The sequence below is a fragment of the Equus asinus genome, chromosome 9, assembly GCF_041296235.1.
Source record: "Equus asinus isolate D_3611 breed Donkey chromosome 9, EquAss-T2T_v2, whole genome shotgun sequence".
NCBI lineage: Eukaryota > Metazoa > Chordata > Mammalia > Perissodactyla > Equidae > Equus > Equus asinus.
In genome coordinates, this window is record NC_091798.1 from 73,605,314 (window position 1) to 73,630,224 (window position 24,911).

The 24,911-nt window shown below is 33.2% G+C and overlaps 1 protein-coding gene across 2 annotated transcripts in view; it reads left to right on the top strand.

The window, feature by feature from the left end:
• Nucleotides 1-19,773, top strand: part of CHD1 (chromodomain helicase DNA binding protein 1) — a 78,988-nt gene extending 59,215 nt beyond the window's left edge. The window contains exons 28-37 of one of the 2 annotated variants that reach the window (XM_014867161.3): nt 179-329; nt 1,325-1,447; nt 2,261-2,389; nt 2,846-3,106; nt 3,459-3,599; nt 8,878-9,056; nt 13,190-13,286; nt 14,293-14,344; nt 14,865-15,075; nt 16,913-19,773. In XM_014867161.3, coding sequence (XP_014722647.1) covers nt 179-329; nt 1,325-1,447; nt 2,261-2,389; nt 2,846-3,106; nt 3,459-3,599; nt 8,878-9,056; nt 13,190-13,286; nt 14,293-14,344; nt 14,865-15,075; nt 16,913-17,258 — 1,690 coding nt within the window. In that variant the 3' untranslated portion in view covers nt 17,259-19,773. The remainder of the gene's footprint in view (nt 1-178; nt 330-1,324; nt 1,448-2,260; nt 2,390-2,845; nt 3,107-3,458; nt 3,600-8,877; nt 9,057-13,189; nt 13,287-14,292; nt 14,345-14,864; nt 15,076-16,912) is intronic. The other variant, XM_014867171.3, reaches the window with a different exon arrangement.
• Nucleotides 19,774-24,911: the final 5,138 nt, after the last annotated feature.

The window sequence follows — 24,911 nt, forward strand, 5'->3', positions numbered from 1 at the left end:
CAATAATTTAAATATGAATATATGTTAAAGATTTTTATGTTACTGGCTAGTTTGAATCAAATGGTTTTAAAAATAAAGCATAGTATTTTGAAATTCTGATGACTCAAATGTGTTTTTCAAAATTAATTTTTAATAAGGCAATTATAAACTTGACAGTGGTTATTAACTTTAATGCTAGGTATACTATCCCATGCCACACAAAGGCAGCTCATTTTGATATAGACTGGGGCAAAGAAGATGATTCCAATTTGTTAATTGGTATCTACGAGTATGGCTATGGAAGCTGGGAAATGATTAAAATGGATCCTGACCTCAGTCTAACACACAAGGTATGTATATATTTCTGGATTCTATTGACTATTATAATGTTGAATTTAATTTTTGCCTTCAAATTATGTCAGATGTAAACTCAACTGAGAGTCAGGAAACCAAGGTTCTAGCTAGCTGTGTGTCCTTGGCTTCTTTAGAATCTTGTTTTTATGAAAGGATTGACTTTAAATGATCTCTGAGATTTCGCTTTACTTCTGAAATTATATTTTTGTTATTAAGGCATAGGTATGTTTTTCTTCATATTATTAGGTTAAAAGTAAATCTCTCATTCCATCATTAACTATATTATTGAAGGGCAAAAAAGGATTCTGTAATCACTTCAAATTTTTTTTTTAATATCAAACAGTGTTTAGAATTTTTGGTGATTTGACGCTAGCACACTAGCTAAAATCATTTCTTTGCCTAGAATGGAAAACCTGGAAGCATTGCCTTATTCTTAGTATTTAAAAGTTATCTTTCTATATTTTACTTCTTCACAGACAAACGGGAAGCTTCAGATATTGATGCTCTGTCATTTGCTACTATGAAGCAAAACTTAAATAGTTTAGATTCCCACTTTAAAAGTTTCCTCACAATGAATGCTTTGGGTCATCTTCTAGATAGATGATACTTTGTATTCTAGGAATTTTTGTATACATTATAGTTAGTATACTGTTATTGAGAGAGGAAGGAAATCTAAGAATACTGTGATGTTTAATAACACTGGATGCTAAATACGCTATTGTATATTTAAAAGAAATTTCTAACCTCACACGTCGAATTCTCATTTCTTGTGTGTTTATTTAGAATTCATTCCCAGGAAAATTAAGTCTTTGGCCGTGCCAAAGGTATAAAAAATTGTAATTTGCATTCTAAGTTGTTTATTCTTAAAATTTTAAGAATTGTGACATGTTAGTGAATTATATATATTTTTTTAAATGGGTAAGCATTTTTTAGCCAATAAATTTCTCACGTTATTTATTAAAGACAACCTGAAAAATTAATTACTTTTCAGATTCTTCCAGATGATCCTGATAAAAAACCACAAGCAAAACAATTGCAGACACGTGCAGACTACCTCATCAAATTACTTAGTAAAGATCTTGCAAGAAAAGAAGCTCAGAGACTTTCTGGTGTAGTAAGTTAAAATTTGGATGCTTAAGGGCAGTTTACTTTTCAGTAAGATAATTCTAGTGTACTAAATCACCATAGACATCTGTGATTAATATGAGCTTATAGTGTATTTTTCTGTAATTTAGTAGCTTTAATTGAATATGGTAATATTTTGCCTCCAGTTATCTGAGCATTGGTGGCAAAACTGGTGAGTCATGTTTTTTAGAAGTGGGATCCTAGTTTTTTTCTAGTATTTGGAGAGGAAGTCAGGGCAGCTTGTTTAGAATGCAGTGCTTTTTGAGAGGTCAAGCCTCTTGCTGTTTTATTTGGAGACATTGGAGAGCAAGAGGGACAGCATTAAAGATCACTGAGCTTATTGATGAGGGGGCTCCAAAAAAGTGGGAAAAGACACTAAAAGAGAGGTGATTGGAAACTATAGTAACATTTAAAAGTTTACCCATGACCATAATGTCAATAACTACCTTTGTAGCATTAAAAATAATTTCTAGTGCTATCTTTGGCAGCATCAAATTTAGTTGAAGATGATAATAATTTAGGAAGGTGAAAAGCCCTCCATTTCTCTCTACTTCTGCTTTAATCATTTTTTAAAGGAGTAATTAATTATAGTTGGTTAGTATTTATTATTCACGTTAATATGTATTTGATTCATTAAGTTGTATCACTTTTGTTGACTTTCTAAGATTAGTGTAGCTTATTACCAATAAACTAAGGCTTGGGTAGGAATATGTGTTCTTTTAGCTTTTAGACTTAGTATTTAGGAAGGTTTTCTTTTACTGAAATCTGTGGAGTTGGTTAAAATAAAAATAATTATTTTTAGGGAGGTTCAAAGAGGAGAAAAGCAAGAGCTAAGAAGAATAAAGCAATGAAGTCTATAAAAGTGAAAGAAGAAATAAAGAGTGATTCTTCTCCCCTACCCTCGGAAAAGTCTGATGAAGATGACGATAAGGTAAGAATGTGTTTTAGAAAAGCAATCTGTTATGTGGAAAGGGACATGGCATGTTTTACTTTACATTTGAAATTTACACTAAGTCCGAAAATTTTACTTTCAGATACTGACGTTCTTTTTTATAGTTCATTATGTAGCCTCGTTTACACAACAGAATTCTACCCATCCAATAGAATATTACATATCACTAGAGAGATAGAACAAAGGTCCTTCCTTTTCAAACATTTGCCATTCAAATGAGGTTCTGTCTCCTTTAATTTTATTGTGAATTTTGAATGGGACTGGCTTACCTTAGTTTTTATAGGAAGATAAACGTTGCGTGTATCGTTAATAATGGGATTCTGGGTTATTTCTTTCAGAATCCACATACATGCAATCTATAGTCATGCAAAGAAAAGAAGTTAGTCTTTGTCAAGATTTGGTTAGTAATCCATTGGCCATACTTGCACTTTCCAGGATGAGATCACTTCTGTGAAACATCCAAATAAAAAAATTAAAACAGAAAGAGACAGTGAAGAAAAACCTGAGCCAGATGTTTGTATAAAGAAGGAACCAGAAGAAAAGAGGGAAGCAAAAGAAAAGGAGAATAAAAAAGAACTTAAAAGGGAGATAAAAGAAAAAGAGGATAAGAAAGATATAAAGGAAAAAGATTTTAAAGAAAAGAAAGAAAAAGTAAAAGAAGCTATGCAGAAAGAAAAAGACATAAAGGAAGAAAAGGTATGCAAATCGTAATATAAAACTTTAGAAAGTGACACAATCAGCATATTTACATTTTAGGAGAATAAATGCCTATCAGCCCAAATTAGTCTGAATAACTCAGTTCTTTAAAAATACATGTGCATATCTAGTAGAGGAGAAAAATCCTTTTTTAAATGTGTTACCTATAGGGTAACATTACAGAGTCACTTTATTTTTGGTTTCCCCAAATAAAATTGGGAGAAAGATAAAATAGATAAGAATATTAAATGAATAAACAATTGTAGAATAAAGTGAGACAGCAACTGTTTTCTGGAAGTATAATCATTGTGCCTTTGTTGTTGTTGGATTTTTGTTTTCTTTTTTTCTTCAGTTGAGTGAATCCAAGTCTGATAGCAAGGAAAGATCTAAGAAATCTTCAATGTCGGATGCTCCAGTGCATATCACTGCAAGCGGTGAGCCAGTTCCCATATCTGAAGAATCCGAAGAGCTGGATCAGAAGACATTCAGCATTGTAAGTAGTAGACTTGCTGGTTATTACTAATAATTCATATAACGTTTTGTTTAAATTTTAATTTCATCTTTTGGATCTTTTAATTTAGACATGTATTTGAATTTGATAGAACTGCCATTCAGATTGATAGAAGGAATAGATTTAAATTTTGAATATAATATCTTAAATTTAGAGTCAGCTTGGAAAAACTTCTCTTTTTTTCTGCTTTTTCCCCCAAGATCCCCCCAGTACATAGTTGTATATTTTAGTTGTGGGTCCTTGTAGTTGTGGTATGTGGGATGCCACCTCAACATGGCCTAATGAGTGGTGTCATATCCACGCCCAGGATCCGAACCAGTGAAACCCCAGGCCACTGAAGCGGAGCGCGCGAACTTAACCACTGGGCTCCGGGCTGGACCCTGGAAAAACTTAAAGACTTTAAGGAGAGGCATTTAGGGAGTACTGGGAGTGAACTTTTTTCTTCCAGCTTTAGAATTTTAAACTTTTCAATTCCTGAACCCATTATCTACATAACAGTGCTTCTTATCTACATTGAACGACTAGCTTCTTTTCCAGTCTTTTACAGACCAAGCCTTTTAGAAAATACAATAAAAATGAAAAGTGAAAATGTTTTGCTAGAAAAGTGAAAATAAAAAAAATAGATACAGAATACAAGCTCTGATGTTTTATTAGTAGATTCAGTAGCATAAAATTTATACCATCAAATTGATACATAGATTTCTAAATTTTCTGTACCTATCCTGTTGTGGGCTGGCATAGGTTCGTAGACCACACTTTGAATAACACTAGTCTAAAATACACTGATTTTTAAATGCTACTGTGCTTTTATGTTCGTCAAAGTTAAGGGAACATCTTTCTTGGCCTTTTTCCAAACGGTTTATTTATTGGATATAATCAGGAACCCAAAGTGGTCTCAACTGTGAAATTAATTGTGATATAAATTATGAGGAAAACTTTATAATGAGGTTGCAGTGTGGGAAAGCAGTATGGGTAGTGGCTGAGTGTACTGGCTCTGGAGCCGGAGTGCTAGTAGTAGGAAAGTATGAGAATCAGTGAGTTGATACATGTAAAGTTTTTGGAACAGTGCTGTGCTCAAAAAATTGGTCGTGGTTGTGGGAGATGTTGTTACGGAATTCAGACGTGCCAGCAGATTGCTAGATGACCAAAATGCCAGGTATAGAGCAAAATCAGGAAGGAGTAATTTAGAGAAAAAAGACTGAATAATATGAGACAGGTAAGAATTATCAGAGCTTGAAAAAGAAATACATAATTACAGGTAGCAACTGAAGGGAAAATTTATAGTCTATATATAAATGATACATATATATATAGTTATAGAATGCACAAGTATATTTAAATACATATTCATATAAGAATATTTCGTCTTTAGAGATTTCTCGAATCTGAATCTTTTATACTGCTTGGAGCTATTAATATCCTTCTGTCACTTGTTAGACTTAGGTATAATCTTAAGTCACTTTTATCACTGATATTAATCAAATGCTATACTTGGCAGATGAAAATTTTCACCTTCTAAAATTGTTTGTTTGGCCTACTATGCTGTTCTAGATCCCCAGTCACCTTCTTGTCCCATGTTTTCCTATTTTGTGTGCTGTCTAGACAGTGTTGATTAATGTACCTGTTTATTCATTTCCTACCGTTTCCATGACATGTGCTAATATAGCTTCAGATATTTTTCATGGTCTTTAAAAGAGTTCTTACCACGATTTTCTTGTATGCTCACTCTTAGCTGTTGGCATCCCTTCAATCCTTAAGAATATGGGAACATTTAAAGCAAGCTACTCTTGCTCCTGCCTTCCATCTTATTTACTCAAACTCTGTCTTATCTCTGGACTGTCATTGTTATGTCTTCTCCAGGTTCACATGCAGAGATTCCTCAGCAACTTTTTAAGGCTAACCTTTCTGTTTGTGACCTCGATATTAATCTAGCCTCTCTATCCATTTTCTATTGATTGTTTTACCCTCTCTGTTTTGGGTGGGAGTGGGGGGAGTTTTGGTGTGCTTTTGCTTGAGCCGCTCCCCCTGCTTTACCTGCTCCGTTACTGTGTTAGGTGAAATTGCAGCTCTTGCCTCTTTTCTTTGCCCACATTTTCTCCTTAGCCTTCTTACTTGTTTGTATAACTGCTGAAATGGAAAATTTCCATTTGTGCCCCATGCACAAGTTTCTTCTCCATTAACCTACATAAATGATCTTAAAATCTCTTGTACTATGGAGAGGAAGAATGGAATAGGTTTAAACATGGACTCCAGAGCCAGACTTTCTGAGCTTGCATGATTAGGATTTTACTGCTATATAAAAAGTTTACTTGGGAATAGTTCCAATTATTAAGAAATTGAGTGACCTTTTCTCAATATTTATTTTCCTTGACATATTTGCTTCATTTCACAGCTCTTGAGTTTCCTTGTGTCTTATTGATTTGTCTTCCTAAATATCCGTATAATTTAGTAGTCAAGAGAGAGTGCAGAATTTGAGGTCAGACCTAGGTTTGAGAGATGTCATTTCATTCTAAGCTTCAATTTCTTCTATAAAAGAGGGTATATAGTATTGTAAAGGTTTATTGTCACAATCAAATGAGGTGCATTTAAAGCAATGCATAGCCTCTGGTACCTAATAAGTGCTTTATAAATGTTAGTTGTCATTGCTCAATACCCATCTTCAGGCCTTGCCCTTAGCATAGGTTTTAGTCATCACTCTCTCTCTTTTTCCTCCACTCGCATTCAGTCAACGAGCAGACTTTATTGGCTCTACTACACTGGTCAAGCCACAGCCATTTCTTTCCTCGATTATTTTAATAGCTTCATAGCTGTTTTCACTCCTTCTACCCTTCCCATCTCACCCTTTACTCTCTTCATACCCCAGTTTATACTCCACACAACCACCAGAGTGATAATGACTGTTATAAGGGGAATAAAGTCACCCCATGTTAATTTTCTGCTTAAAACCCTCGATTGGCTTTCCCTCTTATTTAGGATAAAAGATTCATAGCAATGGCCTAAAAGATATAGCACCTGATTTACTCCCATTATCTCCTGCTACTTCCTTCATTCAGTTGGTTCCAGCCACACTGGACATTTGTTCTTGCTCTTCCCTCTGCTCAAAATGGCTTACTTTTGGGGCTGGCCTGGTGGCACAGTGGTTAAGTTTGCATACTCCACTTCGGCGGCCCGGGGTTCGCAGGTTTGGATCCTGGATGCAGACCTTGCACTGCTTGTCAAGCTACACTGTGGCAGCATCCCACATAAAATAGAGGAAGATTGACATAGATGTTAGCTCAGCGACAATCTTCCTTAAGCAAAAAGAAGAATATTGACAACAGATGTTAGCTAAGGGCCAATCTTTGTCACACACACAAAAAAAGGCATACTTTTTCATTTTCTTTAGATGTCTGCTCAAACATCACCCTTCTCTGAAATCTTAAAGTAGAAAGCTCCTTGCTCTTTCTTGCTTTTTCTTTATCACAATTGTAACCATCTACCACACGATGTCCTATTTATTTATTGACTGTCTTATACTAGAGTACAGATTCCATCAAAGCAGGGTATTTACTGCTCTCTTTCCCGGGTCTAGAACAATGCCTAGAACTAGTATGTGCTCAATTTAGATATGTTGAATAAATCATTTTCTATCAGAGTATAAACAACCAAGATTGAACAAGAAACAGGAACTGTAAAGAACAGAAAGGAATAATAATAAAAATTAGAAAGGAAATTAGAGATTTTTTGCCTTTTTAAAAAAGACATCAGGTTGCTGGCCCGGTGGCATTGTGGTTAAGGTTGCCCGCTCCACTTTGGTGACCCAGGGTTCACCAGTTTGGATCTCAGGCGCAGACCTACACACTCCTGTCAAGCCATACTGTGGCAGGCGTCCCACATATAAAATAGAGGATGATGGGCACAGGTCTTAGCTCAGGGCCAGTCTTCCTCAGCAAAAAGAGGAGAAGTGGCAGCAGATGTTAGCTCAGGGCTAATCTTCTTCACAAAAAAAAAACCACAAAAAACGGACATCAGACCTGGATGAGTTCTAATTTTAACTAAAGAATACCTAATTCCAAGGTTACTTAAATTATTCCTGACAAAAGATGGAAAACTTCCCAACTGACTTTGACAAATAGATTAATAAAACAGAATAAAGTAATAAGAAATAAATCCACACTTAGATAAACACTTAAGTTATAGTAAGAGTGGCCCTTCACAGCAGTGATGTGAAGATTTCTTTTTTTAAATAGTGTTGGATCAACTAAATATATTGTCTCTAGTTGATCCATCCTTACATTCCTGGAACTAACCCAACTTGCTACTTGTGTATATAATTACTGTTAATTTTAAGTTTGTTTTTGCATTTATGCACATAAAATTTACAATTTGTTTTTTTGGTAATCTTTATTCTGGTTTTGTTATAAAGTTATAGTTTTTATTACACAAATTAGACTGTATGTGAATCATACAATTATTGATATGTCATCCTTTTATTAGCATGCCAGCGATATGCAGGCCAAGGAGAAGGTCTCTTTCTATCAACCACCTCCACCTCCCTGACCACCCACAATATGACAGTAGCAAAATTCATCATTAGCTACTTTGTTTTGTCTCAGAGATTTTCAAATAGACAATTTATACTTGTGGCTGTATTGATTTTAATAGCTTTGCCAGTGTATTTTATTATATAAAGATTCTTATTTTTTTACATGTTCTATATTATAGTGAATATAGGATATTAAGTTATACTCTGAAATAGCTTATTATCTTTAATATTCTGTGTTTGAAACTGCTTTGAATGGTGTGCTACAGTATAAAAAGTAAAAATTTATAAAAGTAAAAACCATAAAAAGTAAAAATTTAGGGACTGGCCCTGTGGCATAGTAGTTAAGCTCAGCATGCTCCGCTTTGGTGGCCTGGGTTCATGGGTTCAGATCCCAGGCATGGGCCTACAACACTTGTCAGCCATGAGCCATGCTGTGGCGGCAACCCGTATACAAAAAATAAAGGAAGATTGGCACAGATGTTAGCTCAGGGTGAGTCTTCCTCGGGGGAAAAAAAAATGTAAAAATTTATACTGAAGGCAGGTAAAATCCAAAGCTTTTACTTACAAAAGAGGGAAAAACCACTGATATCTACAAGCTGTGAGGTGAGATTTAATGCTTATTTCATCCTCAAGCAATACTGTATTCATGTAAATATCATTGAAAGAAGTTGATCTTTGTGGTTCATGTAAAAATTTTAATGTATGTATTTATATTCTTATTTTCCCATTTTACAGTGTAAAGAAAGAATGAGACCTGTCAAAGCAGCTTTGAAACAACTTGATAGGCCTGAGAAAGGCCTTTCAGAAAGAGAACAACTGGAGCATACTAGACAGTGTTTAATAAAAATTGGAGACCATATCACGGAATGTCTGAAAGAGTATACGAATCCTGATCAAATCAAGCAGTGGAGAAAGTAAGTAATGTGCCTTTCAGGAAGTGGTATGTTTGTAATTATGTAATCATCTGGTCTCTTGTATTTCAATTTGTTTTTCTACTTCTTAGGCAACAAAATAATGTTTAAAGAGGTAACCTGAAGATGATTTTTTTCATCTTTTTCTTTTACTTTAAAGAATTTTATTCATGATTGATTGCTTAATTATGCATCAATATAAACCACAGGTGACATTTCTGCCTTTAAGTAAGAAATGGTGAAAGCTGTTTTATTAAAATTCAGATTGCATTTTAGTTTTAAAAAATCTCAGTTCACCAAATTATTCTTGGTAATATCTTTAGAAATTGTGCCAAACAAATTTATTGTTACATAAATTTAGCAATTCGTCTTCTGGGTATGAATATAAAGGCTTGGAAAAATTAACATCCTCAAGCATTGTAAAATGCAGACTTTTATTTTCCCCTGTGATGCAGTAGCAACCCAGGTGATCTTAAAATTGTAAATCTGAGCTGCTATAATATTATATAAACCATTTAATGATTACCAGATCCAGATCAGTGTTAAGCCAACTACTAGACAAGGTAGAAAATAATGAGAACAAACCAGTTGTGGATAACAGTGTATCAGTTTTCTGATTTTACAAAATGAAAGAAGATAAAGACTTTACCTGTAATTATAGAGACTTGACCCATAAAATAGTGGAGCAGTTGACATTAAGCAGGTTTTTACCGTAACCATAATTATCTGCTTCATAGCTTGCTCATAGAAGTTTTTATACATATATATTGACCAAATGAATATTTGGTATGGAAATGCAACAATAGTTTTTATTTAAAGATCGCTTGCAATCAAGGGATAACCATAATAATATAGTGTATATTTGTGTTTCATTTGTCTCAAAGTACTTCCATATGCCTCATTCTAACTCATCCTTTTAACAATGTCATGTTTAGGAAATCTGAACAGTTATCACTTCCATTTTACAGAAGAAACAATGACTCAGGTGAACAGCTTTGTAGGGCTGAGACTGGAGTATGGCAAAGGAGGCTCCTAGAGCAGCAACTTGAAAGTGGTGCTCGCCCGTAGCTTTCTGGGAATGCTCCCGCTAGTCTTGGCTCTGGTGTTGCACAGGATCACCCAGTTCAGCAGGGGATGTCATTAGGACCAGAATCTAATTCCTGATCATATTTCTCTAGGGAAAAAGAAGCATTTTTAAAAAGGAATTAATTATGAACCAAAAGTTTATTAATTTCTTACCTTTTACTCCTATGAGTTAACTGTAGAATATTAGATATGTTAGAGTTTGTAAATTCACTTAAAGGCTAGATGAATTTTCTCAGCTACTGTGGATTTCATTTCAGTCAGGTATCATTCAATTAGTTTTCTCAACTAAGTTTGCTTTTAAATTTTATTTCAAGGTTTAATATCATACCTATAGTGTATATTTTTGTCTTCTGGTGACCTCTACCCATACTTAGCTTTCTGTTGTAGTAACAACAAAATAAAAACCAGAATACATTTATCTTTAATAAATACTCAACTGTTTCATATGCTAATAGAACCTGATGAACAATATAGTCATCATTTTAATTTTAAAGTAAGCTGGTTTAATTTAATGGCAAATACCAGATAATAATAGGATTTGGCTAATTAGATGTCAATTACAGAGATTTTTACGTAGTGCTTTTAGTATTGAAGTTGTTGAATGATTTAATTTTTCCAACTGCAGTCTAATAACAAACTTTCCTACAATTTGTTTAAAGAATTATCTTTCATAACTTGGCATTAGCTATTTCTTCCTTCCTCCATTTCACTGATAATTGGTTACATGGGGTATTGTAGTCTGGAGAATATTGCTCAATTTTTTTGACCATTTTTTTTACCTCCTCCATCATATATTAAAACTCTTGGTATAAGAACTTAGACATTGTGAAGAGGCAAAACAGAACTTTCTTGATATGTATTTGGGTTGTCCAGTATATTAATTTGCAAAATTCAGCAAGTATAAACTTAAAAATTGTGCATTTTATTGTATATAAATTTTGTTTTCAAAGAAAAAACCAAACAGGTATTGACTCTAGTTAATGTATGTTGAAGTGTTTAGTGGGGTTGTACTAATACTTGCATTTTTATTTGAAATGCATCAAACAAAAATTAGATGGATTGACAGAGGGATGAATGTATGGAATGATATCTGATAAAGCAAACACAGTAAAATGCTAATAATAGAATCTAAGTAGGAGGTATATGGGTGTTCACTGTGAAATTTTTTCATCTTTGTGAATATTTGAAAGTTTTCATGATGAAAAAAATTAAGAAACAAAAACTATGCATATGTATTATGAAAGTGTCCCATTAGTTTAAAATAGTCTGACGATGATATTAGTCTTGATATGCCTTGATGATATGCTGTCATGTATTTAAATCGCCCAATTTTACAGGCTATGAAGTATCACTATAGAAGCAAATTTTGAGAGTATGATGCATATATATATATGTGCATTAAATATAAGGGGATGGGTGATGGGTGACTGCTTTTTAAACTGCATTTTTACAGTCTAGTTTTTGTAAAATTATAGGCCAAAATATTGATGAAGAATAAGTATCACTATATGCTGCAGTTAAGCAAACAACTCTCATAAACTAAACTGATAATAATAATGGTAATTTATAATTAATAAAACAGAAAGAAAGGAAAGAAAGCACTTGAGAAAGCCACACCTGACTTAACACTGATAAAAATTCTTCTCGAAAATCATCAGATAACCACCTCTGTATGTACACAAGTTGGGATAATTTTGTAGTTAATGCATAACTCAAAGACTTAACACATTCTAAAATTTACTAACACATAGCAGTTTTTTAGTAGTTTACTAGCAAGCAGCTTTTCATGTGTATCAACGTCCAAAGTCAAAAGGCTAGGAATTACTCATCTTAGTGGAAAGAATTAGGAGCCCTGTCTTCTAGCTTTGCTTAAATAGTTATGAGTGTAGGAAAGTGACTTGGTTCGTTACCTCATTTGTTTGTTTGTTTTAAAAATTGTCTGTTGCACTTAGCTGTGCCTACCTAAAGGATGGCTATTTGTGGAATTAAATAATAGAAAAGAGTTTTGAAAATGAAAAGCTGTATAAAGTACTTGGTATCAATAACATCTGATTCAAGGCTTTGTAACTTAATGTATGCTTTGTAGTGATATGCAATAGATGCAAGTTATTTTCTAGTTAAGAGTTTTCACTTTCTTAGACCTTCTTATTTCCATCACTGTCACTGGAAGATGGCTTTCCTTTGGGAAGCCATTATTCATAAACAGAGCTTTATTATTTTTTTGAAAATCTATTGCTTGACATCATTAAAGATGTTGATGTCCACTAACCTCTATCATTGGCTAATAATTTCTTTATGCTGTTCATATAAGCAAGATTCAAAATCATACTTTATACCTACTGAAAAATTAGTGGTCTAAGAAAAATTGTAAATATATAGAAGCCATTACTATTTTAGTGATGGCAGATGGACTTCAGCGCAGTTGTCACTGATTATCAGTGGCTGCCGAGGAAGCTGTGTTGGGAAGGATTCATAGGCTGCATCTGAATTTATCATGAAAGAGTACTATGATCAATTACTAATCTCTGCTGTGGTGAGACAGGCCTAAAGACACCGTGCTGTCCCTGGTTTATAGTGTTTGGTCATGTTACTCTCATGACCATTACATCACAAGCATAAAATGACAGTTGCTTTTTAATGCATTATTTGGGACCCTTCTTTCACAAGCTTAATCCATATTATCTGGTGGTATCTTTACTCAAACTGCTTTATTAGCTTGTTCCTTTTATATCTAATCTGAATCACAATATGAGTCCCTTCTTGAGTTTGTAAATTTATACCTCTTTAGTTTCGAATTAAGATTGATTACTACTTTTCACTCCAGAGATTATAAAATAAAGGGATTTGGAAGAAAAGTAAAACTTCATAATGTGCTTTCATTTGGAGTCTTTTCCATATATGCAATTTTAAAAAATACTGAAAATAATCTCCTTAGACTTTGTTCCACAGAGGGCCAAGTATGTGTGTACCTATGTTTCTGTCTGGAGGGAAGGGGTTCCATGAAAAAGCTAAATATTTTCCACCAGACTAATTGCCTTTTCTGCTTCTAGAAACCTGTGGATTTTTGTATCTAAGTTTACCGAGTTTGATGCAAGAAAATTACATAAATTATATAAGCATGCAATTAAAAAACGGCAGGAATCTCAGGTAAATTAACACATCATATTTTTTCCTTTAATTTATATTATTAAAACTGAGACATTTTCCTTATAGAAGAATTCAGTTAATAAATGTAGAAAGAATGAAAGAAATAGAAAATCACCATTAGATCACCACATTAAAAATTGTTGCACGTAAGATCCTGTGAAGGAAGCTAAAGTTAGTGGGCAAGAAAATAAGATATTAGCATAATCTGAAAGTGTCTCTTCCAAGATGTTTATCAGTTATAAAGAGGAAAATAATAATTTTATAGAGGAGCAACCTGCCTGACACCACTACAAACAAGAAGTCAAGGTTAACATCACCAGTAATAAGACATAGCAGACATAAATCCCCGTTACGTGCACTGAGAAAGGGACATCACTTCTGCAGAATTCTTGGCAGAAATGCATGACCTCAATCTAATCGCAAGAAAATAGCAGATACATCCCAACTGAGAGATATTCTGCAAAGTAAATATCCAGTACTCTTCAAAAGTGTCAAGGTCATGAAAGATAAGAAAAAAATAACAAACAGTCCCAGATTACAGGAAACTGAGAAGACATGAAAATTAAGTGTGATATGGAGTTCCAGGTTGGATCCTGGAGGAGAAAAAGGACCGTAGTGAAAAAAATGTGAAATCTGAATAAAGTCTGTAGTCCAGTTATTAGTACTGTACCAATGTTAATTACTCAGTTTTGATCATTATACTGTACTATGGTCATATAAGATATTAACATTAGGAAAAGCTGAGTGAAAGAATGGGAACTTGATGCTATTTTTGCAGCTTTTGTGAGTCTAAAATTATTTTAAAGTCAAATGTTTTAAAAAATCATGAGACAAATAGGTTATGCTTTAGAAAAGATATTTGCCAATGTTACATTTATACATTCTAATATCTTATGTGAGGACTTCTTTCAGCATCAGAATTTTCCTCTTAGGGATTTTTTTTTCCTGTCTTGTAAGGATATTTGAAGCCACTTAAAAGATTCTTATGTATGTGCATTTATTTTAGCAAAATAATGACCAGAACAGCAACTTGAATGCTCAAGTGATTAGAAATCCAGGTAAGTCTTACTAATTGCTTTGGAAAGTAAATTTAAAAATTGATTTTCTTTTTTGTTTTGTTTTAGATAATACATACCCATGTTTTTATATCAAATCTATTATCTTAAACAGTAATCCTGTTTAGCTTATCATTAACCTTTCCATAAATCAACCTTTTACTAGTTTCTCGAAATTGTAGAATAATTGTTAAAATGGACGTATTTTTAAAAAATACTATTTTGGAATAATAGTGCCTTCTTTCTGTTCTAGAGTCACAAAAGTATAGTCTGAGAAGGAAATGGGCCTTATTTTTTTCGGTTGTAGTTTTTCTCCTTTCAGAAGAAAGTAACCCTTTTGTTGTAAGCTTTAGTATTGCTTTTATAGATTATTTCTAAATTATTTAACTGCCTTATTTGGGGACTGATTTTATTTAGCTGGAGTTGAATCAGGAGTTCTGGTAATATAGCAGCAAAGTGGCTTTTATTTACCATGGCTTTTTTTAAGTCTTTAACAAAAGTTGAACTCTTTCATATCTAACAGATGTGGAGAGATTAAAAGAGAACACAAATCATGATGACAGCAGCAGGGACAGTTACTCTTCTGATAGACACTTATCTCAGTATCATGATCATCATAAAGACCGGCATCAGGGAGACTCTTACAAAAAGGGTGACTCAAGGAAAAGACCCTATTCTTCCTTTAGTAATGGTAAAGATCATCGTGATTGGGATCACTACAAGCAAGACAGCAGGTAAACTTGGCAGTCCGTTTTGAAATTTTGCTCATTCATGTCTTCCTCTTTTTGATTCTATTTGCTGTATTTGACCTTATCAGCCAATTCAATCTTTTAAATAATCAAAACAAGTCTTATGTGAAATAAGGTGTTTGCTTATAAATAAGGAAAACCAATGTTACAGTACTTTTTTGTTAATATTAAGAATTGAATTTCTCTATACAATGCTTTTTTAATTGGGGCTGGCCCGATGGTATAGTGGTTAAGTTTGCACACTCTGCTTTGGTGGCCCAGGGTTTGCAGGTTTGGATTTCCGGGCACAGACCTAGCACTGCTTGTCAAGCCACACTGTGGCAGCATCCCACATAAAATAGAGGAAGATTGGTACAGCTGTTAGCTCAGCAACAATCTTCCTCAAGAAAATAAAAAAAAGGATTTGCAACAGATGTTAGCTCAGGGCCAATCTTCCTCACAGACACACAAAAATGTTTTTTTAATTATAAATTTAAGATCTAAGTGTGCAATAAGAGATGAAAGTTAGTGTAAGGAGTTTTATAATTATAAGTCATGGGATTCATTGTTGGTTTGGGAGAATATTGGCCTAAATGCTCTTCAAAATATAATAATAGAGTCAAATAAAAGCTCGATGGAATATGGCTGAAATTTGGTGGGGGGAATTGTGTATTCTGTTCCATTAAAAAAACTCATGGGGGAAATTAATTTATGTGAAAACTCCCCGTTGAAGTTAAAGTTAATCATAGCAATAGCAATCTGGGATTGTCCTGAAGTCAGGAAGTTTTCTCTGTTTATTATTGTTGTTTTTGAAGCCTTTAAGCTTTACTGCTTAACCTGAATATAATAAAAAGACATTTTACTCTTTTATTAGTAAAGGAATATTTTCATTAGTTTAATGACCACTACTAAAAGCAGAATAAAAAACTGAGAAAACAATGTAAAGATAGGAATAAAGTAATAGTTTTTTTTGTATTTTAGTTGTGCTCACTGCAATAATTTCTTCTGAGACGCACTGTCACGTTATAAACACATCAATTGTAGAATGGCCCCTAAAATTAGAAAAGGGCACAAGATGAAAAGGAAAAGCCATATTTGTAATAGTAAATATTTATAATTTCACAGGCTTATAGAATATAGTTATATCATTTATAATAACGATCTTTTGTAAAACAAATTACGTTCAGTGTGTTTTATTTGAAAAGACCAACATTTTAGAGATTACTTATTAAACTGCCATAATTATTTTTTAGCAAACAGCCGCATTTATGTATGGAGTAAATTTTGCAATAATGATTCATGTGTCAAGTCTTATTATATGTATACAACTAGTCAAACTTAAGGAAGCTTTTAAAAGGCATCATGAATCAATGCATATTCTCTTTTACAAATTATTTCATAGTCTGCATTTTAGAGAGTTTATTTTTTCCTGTTTGGAAGCTCATAAAAGGCTCTGATTTTGAGGGTACTCTAGATTGTTGTATGTAGTTACCTTAATTCCAATTTCCAGATAATTAAGATGCATTAATACACATGATGCATAGAATAAAAAGTAGCAGCCAATTTAAAATGGGCATGTGAAATTAGATGCTATCTGCGGTGCTTTGTATGGTTTACTTTAGTTTTATGAATCAAATAGTTTTTCCAAAGGCACACAGAAGGTGTTTCCAGTGATTTTTGAGCTCACTTAGGAAGTTTTGTAATAAGACACTGAGTTTGTATACAGTTAAGAGTATCCTTTAAAGTATTTTTGTGTTTTATTTTTTGATAAGATTTTATTTATTTGGAAGCATTTAATTTGCATTATTAATTTAACCAAAATTCCTAATTTCTCTTGTTTTAGATATTACAGTGATAGAGAGAAACACAGAAAACTGGATGATCACAGGAGTAGAGATCACAGGTCAAATTTGGAAGGAAGTTTAAAAGATAGATCTCATTCAGACCATCGTTCTCATTCAGACCATCGGCTACATTCAGACCATCGGTCGAGTTCTGAGTATACGCACCATAAATCTTCCAGGGATTATAGGTATCACTCAGATTGGCAAATGGACCACAGAGCTTCCAGTAGTGGCCCCAGGTCACCACTAGATCAGAGGTCTCCGTATGGCTCCAGATCTCCATTTGAACACTCAATTGAACACAAAAGTACACCTGAGCATACCTGGAGTAGTCGGAAAACATAACAAAAACTGATACTTTGTCTTTCTGGACTTTTCTTTTAGCCATATATCATAAACCAACACAGTAATTGCCTTACATGACTTGAAAGATATAAACAGATCTTCTATCAGTAGCAGTATTGTTACTTCTTTCCAGGATGCAAGGTCTATTATCCCAACAGAAGAGAAAATATTTTTATATTTAAGGATTATGCTGCACTGTACTACAAATATTGTAGTACTTTTTTTTTTTCTTTTTTAAAGAAATGGAAAATGTTTACTATTATAGGGACCTCAACACTGCCCTTCCATGTAGGCTGGATAAAACTGTTTTTATGTCAGTGATTTTAGACTGACCTCCATTTAAATTATGTTTGTATATGAACTTTACTCTGACCTGTGATCATGTTTCAGGAAGGAATGAAAGAGAGTTCTTTTCTTAATAAAGAAAAAACACTCAAGGACTTTGTTCACTTTCCAAAGCTACTTGTTTACATTGTACACTGCGACCACCTTGCCGCTTTTCATCACAAGCTTGAATATTTAAATTCTGTACTTATATCTGTAAAATAGCCAGGAATTTCCTGTTTGTGATCTATTATTATGCCTTTTTACACACACACAAAAAATGGCTGTAAATTATTGTAAATGGATTAAATGAGCTTTCCTTATTTCCTTCCCCTTCTCAGGCTTTTGTTGACTGTTCCTTTCCCTACCAACTCAGGCCTTCTTATCATTTAAAAAAAATATCAGTGTAATAACACTTTTTAATGATTTGTCTTGATGGAATCATTGTTTAGAATGTAAAAATGGGGAAAGGGGCCACTTAATTCCATTAGTCCTCTTTTTATATTGACTATTTTATTAGATACGTGTTATTTCTTCCTTTTTTTTTTTCTCTTTTAGTCACTGTTGTGTTTGTAGTAACAAAATGGTGAGAGAATATGTAGAATCTAAACTGCATGCTCTGGAAACCTTTTTTTCAGATGCATTTGGTTTAAAAGGGTAGGTGTATGAACACTTTCAGAATCCAAAACCGCCAAAAGTTATTGTAAATCCATTTGTTTTCCCTTTTCATGTGGGCAATAATGTCAAATGTGCTATGCAGCCAGGTAACATTTTAGATAAACTTGATTGACTTTTAATATAAACTGTTACAATGCACACTGATTGTACATAAAAACCTTATATATGACAAATTAAATTTAAGAAAAAAGGATATGTGGGCTCCTGTAATTTTCTGCTGCATTCTTAGTCCCTCAAGCACTTAACTTTTTTTTTTTTTAAAGTAGTAACATTTAGCTGCCAGAAAAAGGATATTTTGGTAAGCAGGTGAATATTGTTAATGTGTAGCACTACAATTAAATCTATTTTGAAGACTATATGAATCTATGAAGTAAAGTTTAAAAGATCATAGAAATCTAGTTGGACTCTTTTTGGTTTTCTGCAGATATTATTTTAGAATGCCTTATATTTATTCACAGATTTTTATTTTGTTATATTCAGTGGGAGTTTTTGTATCGTGTGGCATACATTCTTGGATGTGTGCTGTGATGTAACAAATTTGAATTTTAACTTTGAAAAATATAAGTATATTGATGTATTCCTTTAATATTCTTAAATGTGCCCATATTGATTAGTTATAGGAGAAGTCTACAGAAATTTGTCCATAGATGTATTTTTTAATATTTTCCTTTTATACAGTTAGGTCTAAAATTTACACTATGTGTACAAAACAAAGCTCCCCCCACTTTTGTTTTTTTTAAAAAGCAGTGATTCCTCTGTTAGATATTTACCCTGAAGCATGATAATCTGTTTTTTCCTGCTATATCAGGTAACATGAGGAATAACTCAATTTTTAAACATCTAATTTATAATTAAATATAAAAGTGATAAAAACAATTTAGTGCCAGTACACATTTTTTAAGCTTTTTCACTTTTTTCAACATTTAGTATAAATGATTATTTCATTCCACAAGATAGTATTTAACGAAACATTATAATGCTTAATGAAGTCATAATATTAAGAGTAAACAGATCAGGGTTGCATTTTTAATTCTTCACTTTGTAGCTGGGACATTTGCATTATATCCTATTGTGTCAATTTCATAGAAGAACAATATTACATTTTTGAGACAATGGAATGGGCTCTAACTTTCTTAATGCTACATTTAGTTTAATATTTCAGTCAACTAATTAGCTGAGTTGAATGAAAAATCTAAAACTGTATGTAACATTTATTAATTAATTGATGGAAAATATGTTCATTATTTGTAAGAAGCCAGCAGTTATGTAGAAAAGGAACAAGCCATACATTTATTAAGACACAGTTGAGAAGAACATTAGTATTAGCACATAGATATACCAGGGAACATTCTTTATAAAAATATGCTTAATTTTTGTCTTTGACATGCTCATTCTGCTTTGCTCCTTTTATCCGTTTGTGTTTAATTTTTCAAGGATGAGAGATTATGCATAGTACTGTACCAATTAATCCTCCACTTTAATAATATAAATAAATGATTCTTACTAAAAGCAATGGCCTGTTTGCTTATAAAGAAAATATTCTTTGTTTAGGATATGTTAGAAAATAATTTTCAGACTGGAAAGCTGTGGCAAACTGGAGTATGAATGATTTGTTCATTAATTTCAGAGTGAGTGGCTTAATAAAATTAGATCATTTACAGTTGTGTAAAATAGAGTAGATTACATATATGATCATTTACCTTTTGTAATGTTTTCGTAGTCTAATGAAAGGGTCGTGTAGATTATATACTGATTTACCTAGATTTTACTTCCTTGAGATTTATCAGGAACATGCACCAGGGGTAAATGGCATAATTCTTGTCTTTGTACCACATAACTTTGTTTCTGACTAGAAGATGATCTTTGGACCATAAATAATAACTCATAGATTTATAACTATGACAGTTTTTAGGTAGAGGGGAGGTTAGAAAAGCAACTGATCTTTAAAAATATGGGATTTTTTTAGACTTTCCCACCATCTGAAACTTAAATGTGAACTGGTAGATATGACTTAATTGTTAAAATTTTGAGTAGTTCATTACTTAGCAAATAATGCAAAAAGTATTTTGTGTTTGTAAATTGAGATACTTAAGCATATTAATATAGATATCTATCAAACATAGACTACTTAAATTCAAGACTCAGTTTAAAAATACAAACAAAACTATTACATTTTCTTGCAGCACCTTATGCAAGATTTGTGATGAGTGGAGCGAGTTTAAGGGGAGGCAACTAGGCAATAGTGCAACAACCAAAAGATCTGGGGACAAAATGTCAACACTTCCTGTGTTAGAATCGTTAAGGCATCTAATTTTACATATTTAAAAGAAAACAATTCAATTGAAATTATGTTTCTTCTAGCAGTGACTATATATAGTAAGTGATTTTTGTAGAACACTTCATGCTAATTTTTTCTTTTCATTTTTTTAGAATCTAATAGTTTGATTTTATTAAAGAAAATCTTTGGATTCTTTGTAAGGAAAGACGTAGGGATAGGAAATATTTTGCTATGTTAATGCAAGGTGAGATTATTTGGTAAAGTAGGATTAAAAACATACTTTTCAGATTTTTCCAAGTGTACAAATTCTCCAGTGGCGCTTCATGTGCCAGATTTTCTATTCTAAGAGACCGTTAGCTACCTTGTCCTTTAGTTGAAAATAAATAAATAACCTTTATTCGAAACAGGATTGGGAGTTCAAACTCGCAAATGAATGAGATGCTTTTAATTCCACAGCCGACTCTACATTTGAGTCTGGATCTAAATATTAAATTGAAGAGGTGTAAACAGTCTAAACCCTCCCCCCACCAGCTCAACGATTCTGTTAAATGAGCTAAGGATTGATTGCATGGATGTTATGCATACTTTATCTGGCAGAAATGTGAGATGCTTTGTAATTTCTCTATTATAGGCTACTATTAGGTTTCCAATCTGTAGAGTGAGCTGTGGAATTGAACTGGCACTTTTTACTTGTTTTTTCTATTTACTTCTCAAATCCTTGCTTTGTTTCTGGTGTTTTGCAGTTTCACTATGCTGAGTCTAGATGTGTTTTATTTGTTTATTTTCTTTGCTCAGGTCTTGCCTCTTGCCCAATTCTTTTTACTTTCTAGAATTCCTATGGTATTGCTTTCAGATGACTTTCGACTTCTGTCCTCTGTTTCAACAGCTTTACTATTTCCTTCTCTTTCCTTTTCTGTGCTGAGTATCTTCAGCTTCAACCACTCCCTGAACTCATCTCCACTTACCTGTCTAATAGGTATCTAATCATAAAATATGTAAAATCAGACTCAACCCTTCTCCACCAGTGAGATTTTAAAAACTCTCAATGTTCCGTAATTTCTGATAAATAAATGGATTTGGCATTCATTGCTCTCTAGCCTATGGCACTTTGCCTCTACTGTTTATGTTCTTTTTGCCTCACTCAAACTACTCCCACTGCTCTTAGAAAACTGTACAAGATACTACTGGGTCTTTGCATTACTGTTCCCTCTATCAAGAATGCTTTTACTCCTGATTTGTACAAAGTTTGTTCCCTCACTTAATTCAGGTCTCAGCGCAAATGTAATCTCAGGTCTCCAAATTAGTACTTTGCCCCTGTCTTTTTTATATTCCTTATTGTGCTTTTTGTTCTAGCAGTTAGCATCACTTGACTTTATTATTTTTTTCATTTGTCATTGCCTCCTCACTAGAAGGTAAGTTCCCTTAGGGTGGGGAATTTATTTTGTTCTCTGCTGTATCACCAGCACCTAAAACAGTGCCTCATGTATCAACTGTATTTTTTTGATTATTTTGGTGTCTTTCCCAGAAATGCTATGTCCCATAAATGGCCAGCATTACCAAACTTTTTGTCTTGCCATTATTACCTGATCTGTTAGTATTATTAGAAACTTTGGGATGCTTTATCAGTATCTATTACTAGAGTGTTTACTATCTTCCAGTTTTTAAACTGGACTAATAAAAATCACCTGAGACACTTGAGAAATATAGAAACTCCAAAGTCTCATTTCTAGGAATTAGAATTGGCAGAGAAAGACCCCAAGTAACAAGACTTTAATATTTATTTTATTGACTTGGATAATACAGAGGTTAATTCCACTATTATGAATAATACACCTATGCTTACATATAAATGAAAAATTTTCTGTAACTTATGATTACTTAGGTAATATGATGATACTTTGCGAAGAGATACTCAGAGATGTGGTAGGTAAGAGGAAAATATAAAACTGTGATTACTTTATCCCTTTATCTTTTGAAAAGAAATATGTTTTTAGGTGGTATGATACACTATCTTTTCCTTGTCACAAGTAAAGAACACAACTTGTAAAGACACTATGATGCAAGAGAAGTATGTTTCATTTCCAATGTTTTTAAAGTGAAATAGCGAAAAATCTCCGCTCTTGCTGGTACTTGCTATTTTTTTCCCCTTTAAAAAAATTTAGGGGGCCGGCCCACTTGCACAGTGGTGAAGTTCGCAGGTTCTGCTTCTCAGTGGCCTGGGATTCCCCGGTTTGGATCCCGGGTGCGGACATGGCGCTGCTTGGCAAAAGCAGTGCTGTGGTAGGCGTCCCATGTACAAAGTGGAGGAAGATGGGCATGGATGTTAGCTCAGGGTCAGGCTTCCTCAGCAAAAAGTGGAGGATTGGCGGTAGTTAGCTCAGGGCTAATCTTCCTCAAAAAAACCCCAACAACAACAACACCCCCCAAATTTTTACATAAGGTACATTCATCCTTTTTAGGTATATAGTGTGATGAACTTTGACATATTATACAGTTGCACGACCAAGAATGTATTTAAGATATAACATTTCCGTCACCCCAAAAAAGTTATGCCACTTCCATACACCTAGCCCATAGCAACCTCTGATATGTCCCTGTAGTTTTACCTTTTCCATAATGTCATATAAATGAAATCATACAGAATATAGGCTTTTGAGCCTGTTTTTGAGATTCATCCATGTTTTTGCATTTATCAGTAGTTACTCCTTTTTATTACTGAGTAGTAGTCTTTGTATTGGATGTGCTACAATTTGTTTGTCAACTGGGTTTCCAGTCTTTTGGCTATTATGAATAAGGATGCTGTAAATATTCATGTACAGGTCTCCGGGCAGATGTATTCTAATTTTTCATTGGTAAATACCTTGGAGTGGGATTGCTGGGTTGTGTGGTAAAGTATATGTTTTACTTTATAAAAAACTGCCAAACTTTTCCAAATGTATGTGCCATTTTTACATTCCCACCAGCTGTAACTGAAGAGTTCTTGTCACTCTGTATCCATGTAAATATTTTGTATTGTAGCTTTTTTTCATTTTAGCTATTCTGATAGGTGTGTAGTGGTAACTTTTAATTTGCATTTTCCTAATGACTTAATGATATTCAACATCTTTTAATGTGTTTATTTGCCATCCTTATCTTTGATAAAGTATCTTGAAATTTTTTCCAATTTTTTAAAACAGAATTGTTGATACGAGTCATCTATCAGATAAACTGAATATTTTCTCCTATGGCTTCTCTTTTCATTTTTCTTAACAGTGTCTTTTGAAATGCAGGATTTTACAATTTTTGACAAAGTTCAATTTATCCATTTTTTTCTCTTATGGTTCATTCTTTGTGTGTATAAATGTTTACCTAACTTGAGGCCACAAAGATTTTTCTTCTGTGGTTTCTTCTAGTAAGGTTATACTTTTAGGAATTCCATTTAAGTCTATGATTCATTTCAAGTTGATTTTTGTATATAATGTGAGGTATGGATCAAAGTTGTGTGTGTGGGTGGGTTTTTTAATTTGTTCTTTGGATATGGAGATCCAATTTTTCCAGCACCATTTATGGAAAAGACTATCCTTTTCCAGTGAATTTTTAATTCATCTTATTGAAAATTAGTTATCCATATATCTGTGAGTCTGTTTCTGGACTCCCTATTCTGTCCTATTAATTTATATTTCTGTCCTTACGCCAACATCACATTGTCTTGATTTCTGTACTTTATAGTAAATCATGAAATCAGGTAGTGTAAGTTGTAAATTTTGGTTTTTTTCAAAGTTGTTTTGGCTTTCTAGATTCCTTTGCTTTTCCACATACACTTTAGAGTCAACTTGTGAATTTCTACCAAAAAGCCTGCTGGGATTTTGATTGAGATTATATTGAGGTTATATTGAATCTATAACCAATTTGGAGAATATTGACAATTTAACAATATTGAGACTTTCGGCTTATGAACACGGTATATATGTCCGTTATTTAGGTCTTTAATTTCTCATCAGTGTGTTGTGGTTTTTTAGTGTACAAATCTTGCACATATATTGTTAGATCTACCTGTGAGTAGTTCATATTTTTCTGCTATGATAAATGATTTTTTAAAATTTCAATCTTTAAGTGTTCGTTGATTTTTGGATTTGACCTTTATCCTATGATCTTGCTAAACTCACTAGTTCTAATAGCTTGTTCCAGGTTCCTTTGAGATTTTCTACATAGATCATCATATCTTCTGTGGGAAAAAAAAAGTTTTATTTGTATCTTCACAATCTTTATGGCTTTTCTTCTTGCTTTAATGTACTTTCCAGGATCTCTAGTTTAATGTTGGTAAGGATGGGCGTCTTTACCATCTTCCTGGTGGGGTTGGGGGAGGTAAGAATTCAATCTTTCACCACTAAGTA